The sequence below is a fragment of the Nelusetta ayraudi genome, unplaced genomic scaffold (genome assembly GCF_046127955.1).
Source record: "Nelusetta ayraudi isolate G7.1 ecotype Tasmania unplaced genomic scaffold, CSIRO-AGI_Nayr_v1 ptg000052l, whole genome shotgun sequence".
NCBI lineage: Eukaryota > Metazoa > Chordata > Actinopteri > Tetraodontiformes > Monacanthidae > Nelusetta > Nelusetta ayraudi.
Genome location: NW_027466102.1, coordinates 7,332,476 through 7,347,250, shown reverse-complemented (window position 1 = coordinate 7,347,250; position 14,775 = coordinate 7,332,476). Strand labels below are relative to the sequence as shown.

Below are 14,775 nucleotides of genomic sequence, written 5' to 3'. Positions count from 1 at the left end.
ATCTAAAATGTCACCGCTTGATGTTGCTGTGTCTTCTTCAGAACCTTAAAACATTACACACTTGACCTTTAATTTGACATTCTTTAAACTTCGCAATGCACACGTCCAGCTACTCACTTTCTCGCATTGGTGGTGAACCAGCAAAACTACAAACACAAAGTCTCTGATCAATCTTAGACCGCTTAATGTTCTGCCACAATGACAGTTTGTATTTTGTCAGTCATCTTCATCGTTTTGGTTCACATGGCACAACGTCAAGGGGAAGCCTAACAAAAAGGTCACATGACCACTTATTGCTGCATTTTTAAGTTGTGGTACACCCGCCGCTGTTGTTGCCTTTTGTTTCAATCAGTTGTTTGAACTGAAGAAATTACCATTGCATTCTTCATTAAAGTAACTACTCTCATAATATAATGTCTATAATTTTCAATAAACTTCTCTCAAAAGTAAAAAATAAATAAATAAAAGTACTTTAAAAATCAAAATGGACTCTTGGCGCTTCAGTGAAACTTCAACTGGAGAAGCAAAGTGCAGTATTAACCCCCCTAAGCCAGGAGCTTGAGAGTTGGTTTTCCGGCATCGACTGTGGGACCCGCTGCCCTCCTCCCTCCGCCGTGGCGACTCCTTGGGAGCTGCTGGACTCTGCCAGTTATCTTAGGAATGTCCTCTGCAGCCCAGGAGTGACCAGGATTTAATATTGCTCTTTCAGGGAGCAGCCAAGTCTCACATAGGGGAGGCCTTGTTTCATTAGAGCTCCCCTTGTTTGCGTGACCACAAATAAATTTGCAGACCTTTTTTTTTTTTTTTTTTTTTTTATCAATTCTGCTTGAATAAACACGCGGTGTTAGCGCGCCGCACTTCATAGTGGGTTTCCCTGAACAATGGACGTTGACTTTTAGGTTCAATTTATTCTTCCTTTGTAAATTGAACAATTCTCCTTCTTTCACCCCAATCTTTTAACCGTCTTTCGTGGATTTGCGCTCACCGAGTTTTTCTGCAATCGATGTTTTATTCAGTTTGCACTCCATCAAAACACAAATTGAACAGAATTGTCACATACAAACCTACACAACTGTTATCGGTGTCATACCGAACCGCGATATCTGTACTGATGCCGATTCTGGTGTCAGTGCATCCCTAGTTTTTCTCAAGCCTCGTTGTTTCTGTTCAAAATTTGATGTTCACTTTTGTGTTTTTCATACTTTATATATATATATATATATATATATATATATATATATACATATATATATATGTTTAGACAGTTAGCAAGTACATAAACTATTGTCGTTCATGTAGTTTAAGTTTGTTTTTTGCAATAAATTACTTAATAATTACTTATACAAACATATACAACCTATACAATACCTATACAAATACTCTAATGTTTGAGTACTTTTATTTACTAAAACCATTGACTGCCCAATTCTTTTTCAGTTGTTAGATGTGCTCAAATAAACCCAAAACCCAGCGGTTGAGCTTTAATTTGTTCGGGTCAGCATGGAGGAGATTCTGATTCAGGGTCAAATTCCAAACTTCATTTGCAGCTAAGGAGGATTAGTCACCCCGGCGGATTTTGAGTCATCACTGAGATCATTGTCTTTAAATTTTCCATTCTTTCGCTGCTCACTTTGACCGGTCGAAGCTGGTCGTTTTTCCATGTTTTTTTATTTTTTTAATTCTTTATTCTTTTGGCATCTGAAACCTCTGCTTGCTTGTTATGGTCTGTTTTTATGACAGAACAGTTGGAGAATTGAATGTATTCGTAAAGACACAGTGCGTGCTAGCATAGACGACTCATCCAAATGAGTCACCCAGTATTCACTGACTAGACAGCAGGAGTTACTTTGATTAATATTGCTAATACTCTTACATATCCACACTGTTGACCCATCACCTGAGCATTTCCATCAAAACGTACAAGATGACAACATGAACGACTGCTTGTCGTCTTGTTCACGTGTCGGCATGGATTGCCTGTTTCTGTTGAATTACTTGCTGTCGCTGATTGAAAATGTATTTATTTAGAGATGTTTTTTTTTTTCCGATTGAACGCAAAACCAATCCTCATCATCTCGCAGACCTAACCCGCAGTAGATTATTGTACCCACTCATTTTTTGTTTCCCTTTTCTCTTTCGCCCTCAGGTGTCAGCCGAAGGTGAGCGTTCGTTTTTGGGTCAATTGGATTTCTTCATTTTTCAAATTTCAATTGGACCTGCTTTGCTTTTCCTCGTTTCGAGCCACCGCTTTCGTGTGTTTCCCTTCAGGTGTTTGCCTACGACTATTGCTTCTGGTCAATGGATGAATCCCAGAAAGAGAAGTTTGCAGGTCAGTGTCAGTGTGATCTGTGGTTCAGTCTCGTTTCACCATCTTGACTCACCCCCACTGAGTCACTCCTCCTCCCACTCGGCAGTTCCCTGTGTTCTGTTTATGGAGTTGAAGATATGAAGATTAAATGAACCTATTGTAATGCTAACTACCAATAAAGTAAAACAAGAGGGAAGGACAATGAGGGAGAACAGAACAGATAGTTGTATCTGTGCATGTGGGGCACCAGGACAGTGTTTTTATTAATTTTTTTTCCTTTTGTTTTTAGGCCAGGACGTCGTGTTCCAGTGTCTCGGAGAGAGTCTGCTGGACAACGCCTTCCTGGGATACAACGCCTGCATCTTCGCATATGGCCAGACAGGTAACCAGCCTTCTCATAAACTGAGATGCAGTGCAGTATTGATTCTTGTTTTCGTACCGTGATGGCGAAAACTTTGGCATTTTTTTGTAAGGACCTTCAGTTGGCGGGTAAAAGCATTAAAGGAGTTGAGGTAGTATCAAATACGAAACTGAATACACATGGTTTACTTTTATATGAACACCTTTTCTAATGTAGTGTTTCACAATAAAGCTCCTCCAAAAATGTCACTTTGTGATTATGCCGTACTTCATTTTAGAAAAATATTTTGGGGAAATCTCTCATTGTCACTTCATGATTCCACTTCAGGGTGAAAGCGCACCACGCCAGGAGACCCCCGACTCAATTTTTAGACAATTCTGATGAAGCATTCCAAAATAAAGCTCCTTTAAAAAAGATAAGATTTCCTTGATCAGTATTTTGGGGGAATTCCTAATTGTCACTTCATGATTCCACTGTAGGCCAGTAATACACGTTAGACCTACAAGTGACAATTTTCGGAGGAGCTTTATTTTGAAATGCATCAGAATTTTCTGAAAATATATGATATAAAAGAACTAAAAGAGGTCAGCGGAAGCATTCCTGAAGGTCATTCACCAAAACCTGTACAGACAATGTGGTAAGACGAGGTCATTTGAGCTGATTTAAAAGCAAGCATAAAACACAAAAAATTTAAATTATGTCCTTTAAATACCTCATTGCACTAAACAAGACACAAGAAGAGTCCCATCCTAATTTTGTTCACCAAATCAGTGTTCTATTAACTTAAACACAATTTGATCATTTTCCCTGATGAAGAGCAGTGACAGTCTTCTGCAGATTTTTTTTTAATTTGTACACAATCATTTGTGTGAAGTATAAATTCCTGGCACCACTGAACAACTGAGAGAGAAAAGCAAGTAGCCGTAGGGATTTCGAGAGCTGTAGTTTGGTCGTGAGGTTGAATTTTTGACATTGCACAGCTTTCAGTGCTCCCTCTCTCAGATTCAAACCAGACCTTTGTGCTGCTGCGGCAGCTGCCGACTGCCTGACTGAGCGAACATTAGTCCTCGCTGCGCTCCACTGAGCTGAGGATGCCATTCAGCCCCTCCGCTCGGCTCATTGTCACATCTAACTCTTAACAGTCCATCATATTTCTGCTGCACACCTTTGGATTTCTCGCTGTGACAAGTGAAGTCGCACCAGCGAGCAGCTCGTGCACAAGCATTTAACCTTCGCTGCTTTATTACACGCCAGGATTGATGAAAAGGTCAGCTGGTTGTTGTTGTTGCTGCTGTTGATGACACCTGATACAGGATATAAGCTGTTCCTGCCTGTCAGGACGAGTATAAACTGCATTTCAGTTTCACCTTTTGCACAGATGACACAGAAACTCTTGTCTGCAAGCGTGCAAGTGGCAGCAGTTTGTTTTGCATGGATTTTTTTTTTTTATAAATAGATACTTTTTTTTTCATCTCTGAGAGAAATTCACTGTGTGCAGGAAGAGCCAGTTGTCTTGCAGACAGGATTAGTTTGACTTTGTCTTTCACTTCTCTGTCTCTTCATTTGATATTTTTACCAGATTAAAGTTGCTTTGAGTCTCAGGAGGCATTTTTTTTTTTCCTTTTTATTTATAGTCCTGCATACAACAGCCAAACGAGCTAGTAATGGCTTGATTCAGCAATGAAATGCAAAATTTGGCTCATTATTGTCTTATAATTTTTAAACGTATCTTATTCATCGTATTGTTCATTTGATATTTAATAAGTGCATAGTTAATAACTGTTCCCAATGATTTTCTTTACCCCTTAATTTTATGTTTTTGTGATGTTTTTACGCGGTCAATCCATTCGAAAAGTTTATAATGCATCAATAATAAAAAAAAATGACTTGGTGCTCATTGTGCGTGTCCCCAGGTTCTGGCAAGTCCTACACCATGATGGGCTCCGTGGAGCAGCCTGGCCTGATTCCTCGCCTCTGCAGCTCCCTGTTCAGCAGGACAGTGAAGGAGACGCAGGAGGGCGAGAGCTTCACGGTGGAAGTCTCGTACATGGAGATTTACAACGAGAAGGTCCGAGACCTGCTTGACCCAAAAGGGTGAGAACTGTTTGCTCTCGGTGACTCTGGAAAGGCAACGGGACAACTGTGTACTCGAAATGTTAAAAATAGATGTTTCATAATTCTGATATGGTCTGTTTTGCTTGTTGAATATAACGGCAGGTACATGTTCTTATCTATCTTTACCTTGTAATTATATTGCATAGGTGTGTGTGTGTGTGTGTGTGTGTGTGTGTGTGTGTGTGTGTGTGTGTGTGTGTGTGTGTGTGTGTGTGTGTGTGTGTGTGTGTGTGTGTGTGTGTGTTAAATACCCATTAAAACGGGGGGTGTTTTTTTAAATACCCATTAAAACGTTTTGTCCTGTTTTCTCTCCGGCAGCAGAAATAAGACTAGCGGATGTTAATAATGGTCTCTTCCTCCCAGTAGAAGTCGACAGGCGCTGAGAGTGAGGGAGCACAATGTTTTGGGGCCTTACGTCGACGGTCTGTCTCGTCTGGCTGTGGCCGGCTACAAGGTTGGACACCGTGGCCGTTAATTACGTTTTATTGCCAAGGGAGAAAAGTAATCGCGTAAGATACAAGACCCCTGTTTTCACTTCTGGTGACGTGTGACTCACAGGACATCGAGTCGCTGATGTCAGAGGGAAATAAATCGCGCACAGTGGCAGCCACAAATATGAACGAGGAGAGCAGCCGATCCCACGCCGTTTTCAACATCATTCTCACGCACACGCTCATGGACCTGCGGTCTGGGGTAAACACAACCTCTTCAAGCTCTCTGTCACATTATTGTTTGCTTTTTTTAATAGGAATTTACATTTAGTGATCTGGTGTCTTTATGAAAACAGTTTTTGTGGCCTGTTATCGTTTGCTCTGCAATAACAACGTACCCCAATTCTACAAAAGAGAATTAGGGCCACGAGGAGAGAGAAAAATATAACAGGAAGGAGATTTTTATTTAAGTTTTCATTTCAAGTTTTAAGTTGAAATTTCATGAATAAAGTCAAGAATTTGTGGAAAAAACTTGACGTAAAAAAGATGAACTTTCATGAATAAACTTGAAATTCCGTGAATAAAGTGGAAATTGGCAAGTAAATTGGATGGATGGTGGATTAACCCAGTTACCCACAATTAAAAGTTAATTTAATTGCAAAATTTAAATTTTATTAACAAATTTTTGTTTTTTTGTCAACTTTATTCTTGAAATTTCAACTTTAATCTCGAAATTTCAACTCTATTCTTGAATTGACCTGTAAAAAAAAATTCCAATTAATTGCCCTAATCCTCTTCCGCACAATTCAAAAACTTGGCTCAATTTCAACTGTTTTTCTGAGAATTTTGCATTGACTGTACGTTACAGTTCTAAAAAAAAAAAAAAAATTAATCTTGCGCATGTGTCACATTTTCCTTTGTGTTTTTGTTTGTGGAACAGACTTGTGGAGAGAAGGTGAGCAAGCTGAGTCTGGTGGATCTGGCTGGCAGTGAACGTGCTGCGAAGACCGGAGCAGCAGGAGAACGACTGAAGGAAGGAAGTAACATCAACAAGTGCGTGGAAACAATAACAGCTCATTTTCTTTCCCCCTAAAGTGGTTATGTGCAACAAGTGTCATCTTTATATGGGTGTATATGGGTGTATATATACATATGCTTCTATGTATATATCTATTTTTTTATTGGGATTATTTTTTTCTTATTTAAACTGGAGATAGGCAAATTTAGACCTCGCTGAAAAAATTGCAAATGTGTCACGGTTTAATTTTCTATATGGGAGTCAGTATTTCCCTCTAACGAGTGAAAAAAATGTGTGCAGGCTTGGATTATTGTCTGTCTTTGTTTATGTTTGTATTCAAACTCTTGATCTTATCTCTGTTTTGGGCCTCTGTTGTTTTGTTGCATTGTGTCCTTCAATACTCACTCTCTCTCTCTCTCTCTCTCTCTCTCTCTCCCTCTGTCTCTTTATTCCCCTTTTTTATTCCCCCACTTTATATCATTATCTCACCCGCTGTATTTTTCCACAGGTCTCTCAGCACTTTGGGCCTCGTCATTTCAGCCTTGGCTGACCAGGGTGCCGGAAAGAACAAGAACAAGTTTGTTCCCTACAGAGACTCCGTGCTCACCTGGCTGCTCAAGGTATAACGAAAACAATGGTGACCCTTGTGGGAGTAAGGCTGCATCCGATTGGTGCAGGACAAGGGGTTGTCTGCACTGCCATTTTTTTTTTCCACACACGTCAGCACTGAAACGATTTAAAGTTTTGCATATTTTCCTTTTAGTGTTTCTTCTTGTAATGTGTCTGTAGAGTCTTAAAGTTTCTACTGTACACTGCCAAGCTGCTGATCTGTTCAGAAGGGTAGGCAGCAAATGGCAAGTAGATGACGATTTCAGTCTTGGTTCTCAATTACTCTTTCATTCAGAGTCTTGAAAAGGTCCCATTGGCACAGCTGCTGATGGCGTGTTTCAATGGCTCCACATGACAGGAGGCTGCATAGATTGAAGTTAAAGCCCCAACAATTGGTACATTGCTCGTGTGCGAAATTTGCTTCCGCACTTGACCCATCTAACCACTTCTTCTTGATTGCCAGATTTTGGCTAGTAGCTCTCAAGTTAGCCTGATGCACCTGCTGCCACAACACTTTAGCTTGTAGGGTTTTTTTATTTATGCAGTCTTGCAGTAACTATTTTCCAGATTCCCTGTGAATCATTCCAAATAAATTAAGGCATTATTTTTGTTTGTGTGTTTCATCCTAAGTCTTTCCTCTCTACCTGTAGGACAGCCTGGGAGGGAACAGTCGCACAGCCATGGTTGCCACCATCAGCCCATCGGCGGACAACTACGATGAGACGCTGTCTACCTTGCGTTACGCCGACAGGGCCAAGAGCATCGTCAACCACGCCGTCGTCAACGAAGACCCCAACGCCAGGATCATTCGAGAACTCCGAGAGGAAGTGGAGAAGCTGAAAGATCAGCTGACCGAGGCCGAGGTTCACGTCGCTTTTGCCCTTTCGTGTTTTGACTCGCTGCGGTGACACGGGAAGATTAACACGACTTCTGTTCCTCCCAGTCCATGAAGGCTCCCGAGCTGAAGGATAGACTGGAGGAGTCCGAGAAACTGATCCAAGAAATGACGGTCACATGGGAAGAGAAACTCAGGAAGACGGAGGCCATCGCACTGGTGACTTATGATGGCATACACAATCAGCGCCGGTTGTACTTTTGAAATGAACTTTGAACATGAACTTTTTGAGTCGCTTCAAAATTTGTGGAATAGATGGGTTTAATCCAGTTTAGTAAAAAATTAAGTTTGTAGTAATTTTTGTTAGATCTCTTTAATTCACATTAAAGGTTAAGTGTGTAATATTTGGAGATTTTGAGGATAAACAGCGACATCAAGCGGTTGCACTTTAGATTGCAGCGTTATTGCGCTCACCGTCCCTCTCCCGAGCTTGCCAGTGAACTGCGGCGGACTGAGCGCACAAACCTGGGCGGGCTGGTGTGGCTTCTTTAGAAATATATGGGTGCAAGATAGCAGCTAACTGGGAGCAAGACCCTTGCTCTATGTATATTCTTGTAAATAAATAAGAACCCGTTCTCTGGGTAGGAAAACCAAATTGCTTTTATTCTACTGCGATTATGCACTTTTATCAATGTTTATTAAGTTTTTACCAATATAAAAAAAAAAATCATAAATCAAGCCAAATTCTACACACTGGACCTTTTAAAGAGATTCCCTTTCATTTTGGTATCGCCTACAGTAGTTATGGACTACTGTTGTACCTTCCGATGTCTTTCTCAGGTTAAAGCAATCAGTGCATCAGTGCAAGTGTTATAGAGATGTATTGTGTTTCCTGCAGGCGCGTCAGAAGCAGCTGGAGAGTCTGGGCATTTCACTGCAGTCCTCTGGCATCCGGGTAGTGAACGACAAGTGCTTCCTGGTCAACCTCAACGCCGACCCTGCCCTCAACGAGCTTCTGGTCTACTACTTGAAGGTGCCTGTACACACACACACACACTCACTCTCTCACGTACACATCCAGTATATTTTGCCATGAACTGGTGTTAATGCATGTGTTTGATGCCGTGCAAGCGTGACGCGCTCTTTCCAATGTCCAGGAACACACCCGCGTCGGTTCGGCGAAGTCGCAGGACATCCAGCTGTGTGGCATGGCCATCCAAGCCGAGCATTGCGTCATTGACATCACGGAGAACAACGGCGTGGTGCTCAGTCCGCACCGCAATGCTCGGTGGGTACCAGGCCTAAAACCTGCAACCGTAAATAACATTTCAATAGGCTTTTAGAATTTTTTTTTATATATATACGTTTATATGTATTACTGACATTTAGATTATTTCCGTTTCTGCACTTTTTGACCTCTTACTCCTACCATAGCACGTGTGTAAATGGCACTGCAGTCACAAGCCCAGTCCAACTCCATCACGGTGACAGAATCCTGTGGGGAAACAACCACTTTTTCAGGTCTGTTTCAGTTTTGGCATCTGCCAACTAACTCTTCGCACCTCATTTATACAGCCAAGCAAGCGATTAATTCCCTTCCTTCCTTAACCAACACACAGAATCAGCTTGCCAAGGCCTGCGGCCCACGGAGGAGGTGACGATGACGAGGGAAGCGCCGCCATGAAGACGTGCTTGAGCACAGACCAGCTGGAAGTGGACGTGGACGCATCCAGCGACGTGTCGAGCGAGCTGAGCTTCGGCTACGAGTTTGCCCAGGCTGAGGTCATGATGAAGGGCATGGGAAACAACGGTGAGTGTTCAAACATCAAGGTAAACTGTGGGCAGGATTGACAGCATCATTTTTCTATTCTACATTTCTATTCCTCTACATCATTATCAAGAAAAATCAACTCTGCCAATACTGTCACTTTGTGTTTTTTTCCTCTCCCATTCCCTCCTTCTGCTCCATCCTCTTCCTCCTCCCAGACCCCTTGCAGTCAATATTGCAGACCCTGGAGAGGCAGCACGAGGAGGAGAAGCGCTGCGCCCTGGAGCGCCAGCGGCAGATGTACGAGTTCGAGTTGCAGCAGCTCCGCCAGCAGCTGACTCCTGAGAAACCCTCCCACCTCTTGGACCCGAGGAGCATCCTGGCCGGCACGGAGTCCGCCGTGATGTCGGCCGGCTCAAGCAAACGGATGCGGCGCTGGAGCGAAGACAGGTGAGTGACACAGGAAATGTTTTCTCATCCTCGATAGCCGTAGGTAAGTTCAAAAAAAAATTCTAACAAACGTGCTGTTCAGGGAAGCCATGATGACTCGGAGCCTGCGGCGCCTGAAGGAGCAGATAGTTCGGGCCAACCTGCTGGCACAGGAGGCCAACTTCATTTCAGAGGAGCTGAACAAGAAGACAGAGTACCTGGTCACGCTGCAGATCCCTGCTGCCAACCTGAATGCCAACAGGAAGGTGGGCGAAAGTTGATTTTCAAATTTTTTGTGTGTGCTCATTCTGATTTGGATTAGGGCTGTCGAAGTTCACGCATTAATAACGTTAATAACACGTTAACGTAAACTCCTTTTAACTGCACTATTATTTTTTTTACACACAATTAACAGCTGGTTCACTCCGGAGGCGGAATCGCCACAGCCCTCCTGTTCAGGCCAACGGATTAATCGCGATTAATAGCGAGTTAAATCAGGACACTATGCGATTAATTGCGATTAAAAATTTTAATCAACTGACAGCCCTAATTTTGATGCAAATTGCTGTCATCAGGGGCTCAGGGTCTGCGCACTATGTAGCCGTCAGCTGTTGCTAAACTGATTCAAACCACTCAATGCCTCGAGTGAAAGAGCTATTTAAAGTTGTTAAAGAGACTTGTGCACCTACAGAATTACACACAGAGCTACAGAATTACTTTTGCATTGTCCTTTTGCTAGTAAGAAACATGGTAAAGTGAGTCTTTTTTTTTCCTCCCTATCTTCATAGCGAGATGCTGTATTGAGCGAGCCAGCCATCCAAGTCCGCCGTAAAGGTCAAGGCAAGCAGATCTGGGCTCTGGAGAAGATGGAGAACAGAGTGGTGGACATGAGGGAGCTTTATCAAGAGTGGAAGGACTTTGATGAAGACAACTCTGTGAGTGAGGAAAAAATATATATACAATGTCAGAAATCACAGAGCGTCCTCTTCATCAGTCACATAGTACCGTAACTCTGTCCGCAGGCGATGAGGGCCTACTTCAAACGTGCTGACCCGTTCTTCGCCGAGAAGGAGAATCACTCTCTAATCGGTGTGGCCAACGTCTTCCTGGCGTGCCTGTTTTACGACGTCAAGCTGCAGTATGCGGTGCCCATCATCAACCAGAAGGGAGAGGTAACGAATCGGCTGGAGTTGGCTCTCAAAGCGGTCACGACCCAGGGTCTTCAGGAGCAGCCCCGTCATTGTTGACTTTCTTGATTCAGGGTGCCATCAATTATTTTTGGCAATACAATTTTGGGCCTTTTTGACCATTGTCATATTATATTAACCCATGCCAGGCATTTATGTTGCGTATGTGTGTTCCAGGTGGCTGGTCGGCTGCACGTGGAGGTGTGGCGCGGCACCGAGGGCTCCGCGGAGGAGGGGGAATCAGAACCGATCGGCGCTCAGCAGAACGCCGCTGATGGAGAAGCTCAAGAACGCAAACTGGAGTGTGTGGTGAGAACAACGCAGCCTCGTTCTTGAAGTCCAAGTTATTTGGGAATCACTCAGGCCCCACGTAAAGTGTCGTGATCATGATAGTTTGAAAAGCTGTTTTAAAGCTGCTCATTTTATATGTTGCCAGGTTTCTCTTTATAACTGTATGTACTCGAGATGTTCCATGTTTTTGTTTTTACTTTTATACTTTTAGTTAGTTGAATATGCACTAAAAGTCCTGCATCAGACATCCTTGCTGCTGTATCATCTCTAGCTGTGCTTTCCTCTCCACTCTGGCAGGTGAAAATCCTCCAGGCCAGCGGCCTCCCTCGGCATTTGTCCAACTTTGTCTTCTGTCAGTTCCACTTCTGGGGCCAGGAAATGCCAGTGTACGTCCCTCCAGAAGTAACGCCTTCCAGCTCGTCTGCCGCCAGCAGAGACCCTCAGTGCACGGTCGTCTTTGACACGGCTACGGTATGCCTCCTTATGAAGTGAAAGACGTATTAAAACTAGGGCTGTCGAAATTAATGCGTTAACGTGTTAATAACGCGTTGATAACTCTTTTTAACGGCACTAGTTTTTTTTTTATCGTACTTAGCGCCTGGTTCACACCAGAGGCGGAAGCGCTGCAAGGATTGAGGCAGGGTAGAGCAGGGTGAAAAAAAATTGCAATTGATTTGCGATTAATCCCGAGTTAACTCAGGACACTATGCGATTAGTCACGATTAAAAAAAAATATCGACTGACAGCCCTAATTAAAACTCAAGACAGTTAGAAATAAATCATATCTAAAATGCAAGTTAACTCAATTTAAAGGGCATCACAAAACTGGAATCAAATTATTGTTTTTAAAGGCATATATATCACGTTATTACCCTCCAGGAACTGTTGGTGCCAGTGACTGAGGAGTTTGTGGAGTTTTTATCCGAGGGCGCGGTCGCCATCGAAGTGTATGGCCACAAGGAGGCCAACCCTCGCAGGAACCTGGCGCTGTGGGACCTCGGAGTGATTCAGGCCAAGACGCGGTCCCTGAGAGAACGGTGCAGTAACATTCGCGAAGCTCAAGCTAGCCAGAAACGTCAGCGGCCCTGGAATGCATTAGTTTGTTCGCTGTGAGATGCAGTCACATGACTTCAGTGACCGTTAAACGCTGCAGATATGTAGTAGCGGTCATCGTAAAACTAAAATTGGAGTGTTTTGATTCACAGCATGCTAAACAGTGTTTTCATTTTACTTGAATTTGCTATAACTGAGCAACTCTTACTACTTCACGCTTTGCCTATACTTATACTAATATATCCAACAAGAGCAGACATGATTTGTGTATTACACGCATAATAATTCATCCGATCAGTGGTTTACTTTGAGACCTGTGTGTGTGTGTGTGTCTTCTCCTTCACCTCCAGGTGGAGCGAGGTGACCCGCAGGCTGGAGCTGTGGGTGCAGGTGATGGAGCTGAACGAGGCCGGGGTCTTTGCAGCCGTCGAGGTGGTCCCCGCAAAGGACGTGCGGACGGGAGGGGTGTTCCAGCTGCGACAGGTAGCATCAGACCGGCTGTGTTTGTCAGGATTTTCTCCTTTTTTTTTCAGTGTCAGGGTTCCTACACTAATGTGGAATTTTATTTTGTTATTTCCAGGTCTGAGAAGTATGAAAATACATAGTTGATGAGAAAATATGAATGTTTCCAGACTTATTGCTGTTATGTTTTCGAAAATATATAATTTGTGACGTTAAACCCAACAGCCAAGTCCTTCAATGTGCTTTTATATGAATATGAGCTGCAAAGACACAATCTTATTTTCCCGCAGGGTCAGTCCCGTCACATGCACGTGGAGGTGCGTCCAGTCCCAGACTCGGGCACCTTGCCGCTCATTGCCCTCTCCGTCCTCTCCCTGTCCATCGGAGACATCAGAGTGCAGCAGGTCTGTCCTGCCAAGGGCGGTGAATCGCGACGGGTGAGGAAAAAAATCTCATTAGTAGGCATGATCCTGGCGCAAGATGAGTCAGGAAGGGAATGTTGGAACAAAACTTCTACCACTTTTCTTTTTTTTCTTTTTGGTTTTGCAGGGTGGTGAAGACGAAATGGACAGCTACCAGGTAAGGATACTGCTGTACCGCTTGCTAGCTACACAATGACACTAAATCACAGGATATCTTTCTTATTTTTTCATTGTCAGAGGCAGCCAAGTACAAAAAAAATACAGCCATACAGCCGAACAGGGCTTTATCTAGCACCTTCATCACAGGAAATGTTTTGTATACACTACAAGAACATCCTCTACAAAAAGTAACATGCGTGCAGGCACTAAGTATATTCAAACTAATGGCGTTGACAGAAGCACCAACTTCCCTTTCCCAACTTTTCAACATCCCAGGCTTCAAATATTTTAGAATCATTAGATTATTATTATCTCTTTATTTTTGTAATCATAGAAATGTTTTGTTAAATTAATACAAAGTTTGCTAACTAACTCAAATTTAGTCCAAGCTTTGAATAGTTGCAGTCCTTAGTTTTGTTTTTTTTTGTTTTTTTATATAGAATGTTTTACTTTTTTTTGTCTGTTAAATAAATAATTTCTTAACACAAGCCACAAACATTTCTCTCAGGGGGACATTGGAATGTATTAATTATTATTATCTTATAATAATACTGGATGGGTCTGGTATCAAAAGTATTGATACTTAAGTATCGGCCCATGCAACCTTATGTTAACGTCTCTTAATAATTGATATAGGTTACACACCTCATTTTGTGTGTGTGTGTGTTGTGTGTGTTGTGTGTGGTGTGTGTGTGTGTAGGAGGTGGATCTGGAGAGGATGAGGGAGCAGTGGCTGGACACTCTCACTCAGAGGCAGGAGTATTTGGACCAGCAGCTACAAAAGATCGTCTCTAAGCCAGGTGCCTCACTCACACGCAAGCATTTCAGTAATTTGGATAAAACTGACGCATGTAGGTAGGTAGGAGCAACATGACTGAAAATGAGAACCATATGGAGGTGGTGATAGTGATAGATTTATTTATATATTTTGCCACTAGGGGGCACAGTTAATCATAGCATGTGAACCAAAACAAAATAAATACATATATTTAAAATATTGGTTAAATATTTACTTAAGCTTGAAATGTAGTGTTTTGCTGTTGTTGTATGTCATTTGATAACAATACAAAATGCTAATTTGAGCACTGAGGCATAGTGACAAGCACGTTTCACCTGTGAGCCACTTAAAGTTTCAGTGTGCAATGTTTGGAGATTTTGAGAAGAAACAGCGACATCAAGTGGCTACATTTTAGATTGCAGTGTCTTTCACTCCCTTCCCGTCCTGAGCTTGCCAGTGAACTACGGTGGCCTGCGCACCGAAAACCTGGATGCCTCGTTCACCTTCTTCATTGGTCTATTTGATGACGCGATCCTTCACCCTAAATGA

The 14,775-nt window shown here is 42.7% G+C and overlaps 1 protein-coding gene across 4 annotated transcripts in view; it reads left to right on the top strand.

Annotated features, from left to right (window-relative positions):
* The window catches only part of LOC142896037 (kinesin-like protein KIF13B), a 32,657-nt gene that overhangs the window by 3,962 nt on the left and 13,920 nt on the right, over nt 1-14,775 (top strand). For all 4 annotated transcript variants that reach the window (XM_076037479.1, XM_076037478.1, XM_076037477.1 and 1 more), the window contains exons 4-28: nt 2,147-2,159; nt 2,269-2,329; nt 2,598-2,690; nt 4,583-4,763; nt 5,151-5,238; nt 5,343-5,477; nt 6,156-6,268; nt 6,742-6,853; nt 7,493-7,705; nt 7,786-7,896; nt 8,576-8,710; nt 8,835-8,965; nt 9,112-9,198; nt 9,297-9,487; nt 9,664-9,895; nt 9,978-10,140; nt 10,663-10,809; nt 10,897-11,046; nt 11,239-11,370; nt 11,650-11,823; nt 12,232-12,389; nt 12,756-12,888; nt 13,158-13,304; nt 13,417-13,446; nt 14,149-14,248. In XM_076037479.1, the coding sequence (XP_075893594.1) occupies nt 2,147-2,159; nt 2,269-2,329; nt 2,598-2,690; nt 4,583-4,763; nt 5,151-5,238; nt 5,343-5,477; nt 6,156-6,268; nt 6,742-6,853; nt 7,493-7,705; nt 7,786-7,896; nt 8,576-8,710; nt 8,835-8,965; nt 9,112-9,198; nt 9,297-9,487; nt 9,664-9,895; nt 9,978-10,140; nt 10,663-10,809; nt 10,897-11,046; nt 11,239-11,370; nt 11,650-11,823; nt 12,232-12,389; nt 12,756-12,888; nt 13,158-13,304; nt 13,417-13,446; nt 14,149-14,248 (3,230 nt within the window). The remainder of the gene's footprint in view (nt 1-2,146; nt 2,160-2,268; nt 2,330-2,597; nt 2,691-4,582; nt 4,764-5,150; nt 5,239-5,342; nt 5,478-6,155; nt 6,269-6,741; nt 6,854-7,492; nt 7,706-7,785; nt 7,897-8,575; nt 8,711-8,834; nt 8,966-9,111; nt 9,199-9,296; nt 9,488-9,663; nt 9,896-9,977; nt 10,141-10,662; nt 10,810-10,896; nt 11,047-11,238; nt 11,371-11,649; nt 11,824-12,231; nt 12,390-12,755; nt 12,889-13,157; nt 13,305-13,416; nt 13,447-14,148; nt 14,249-14,775) is intronic.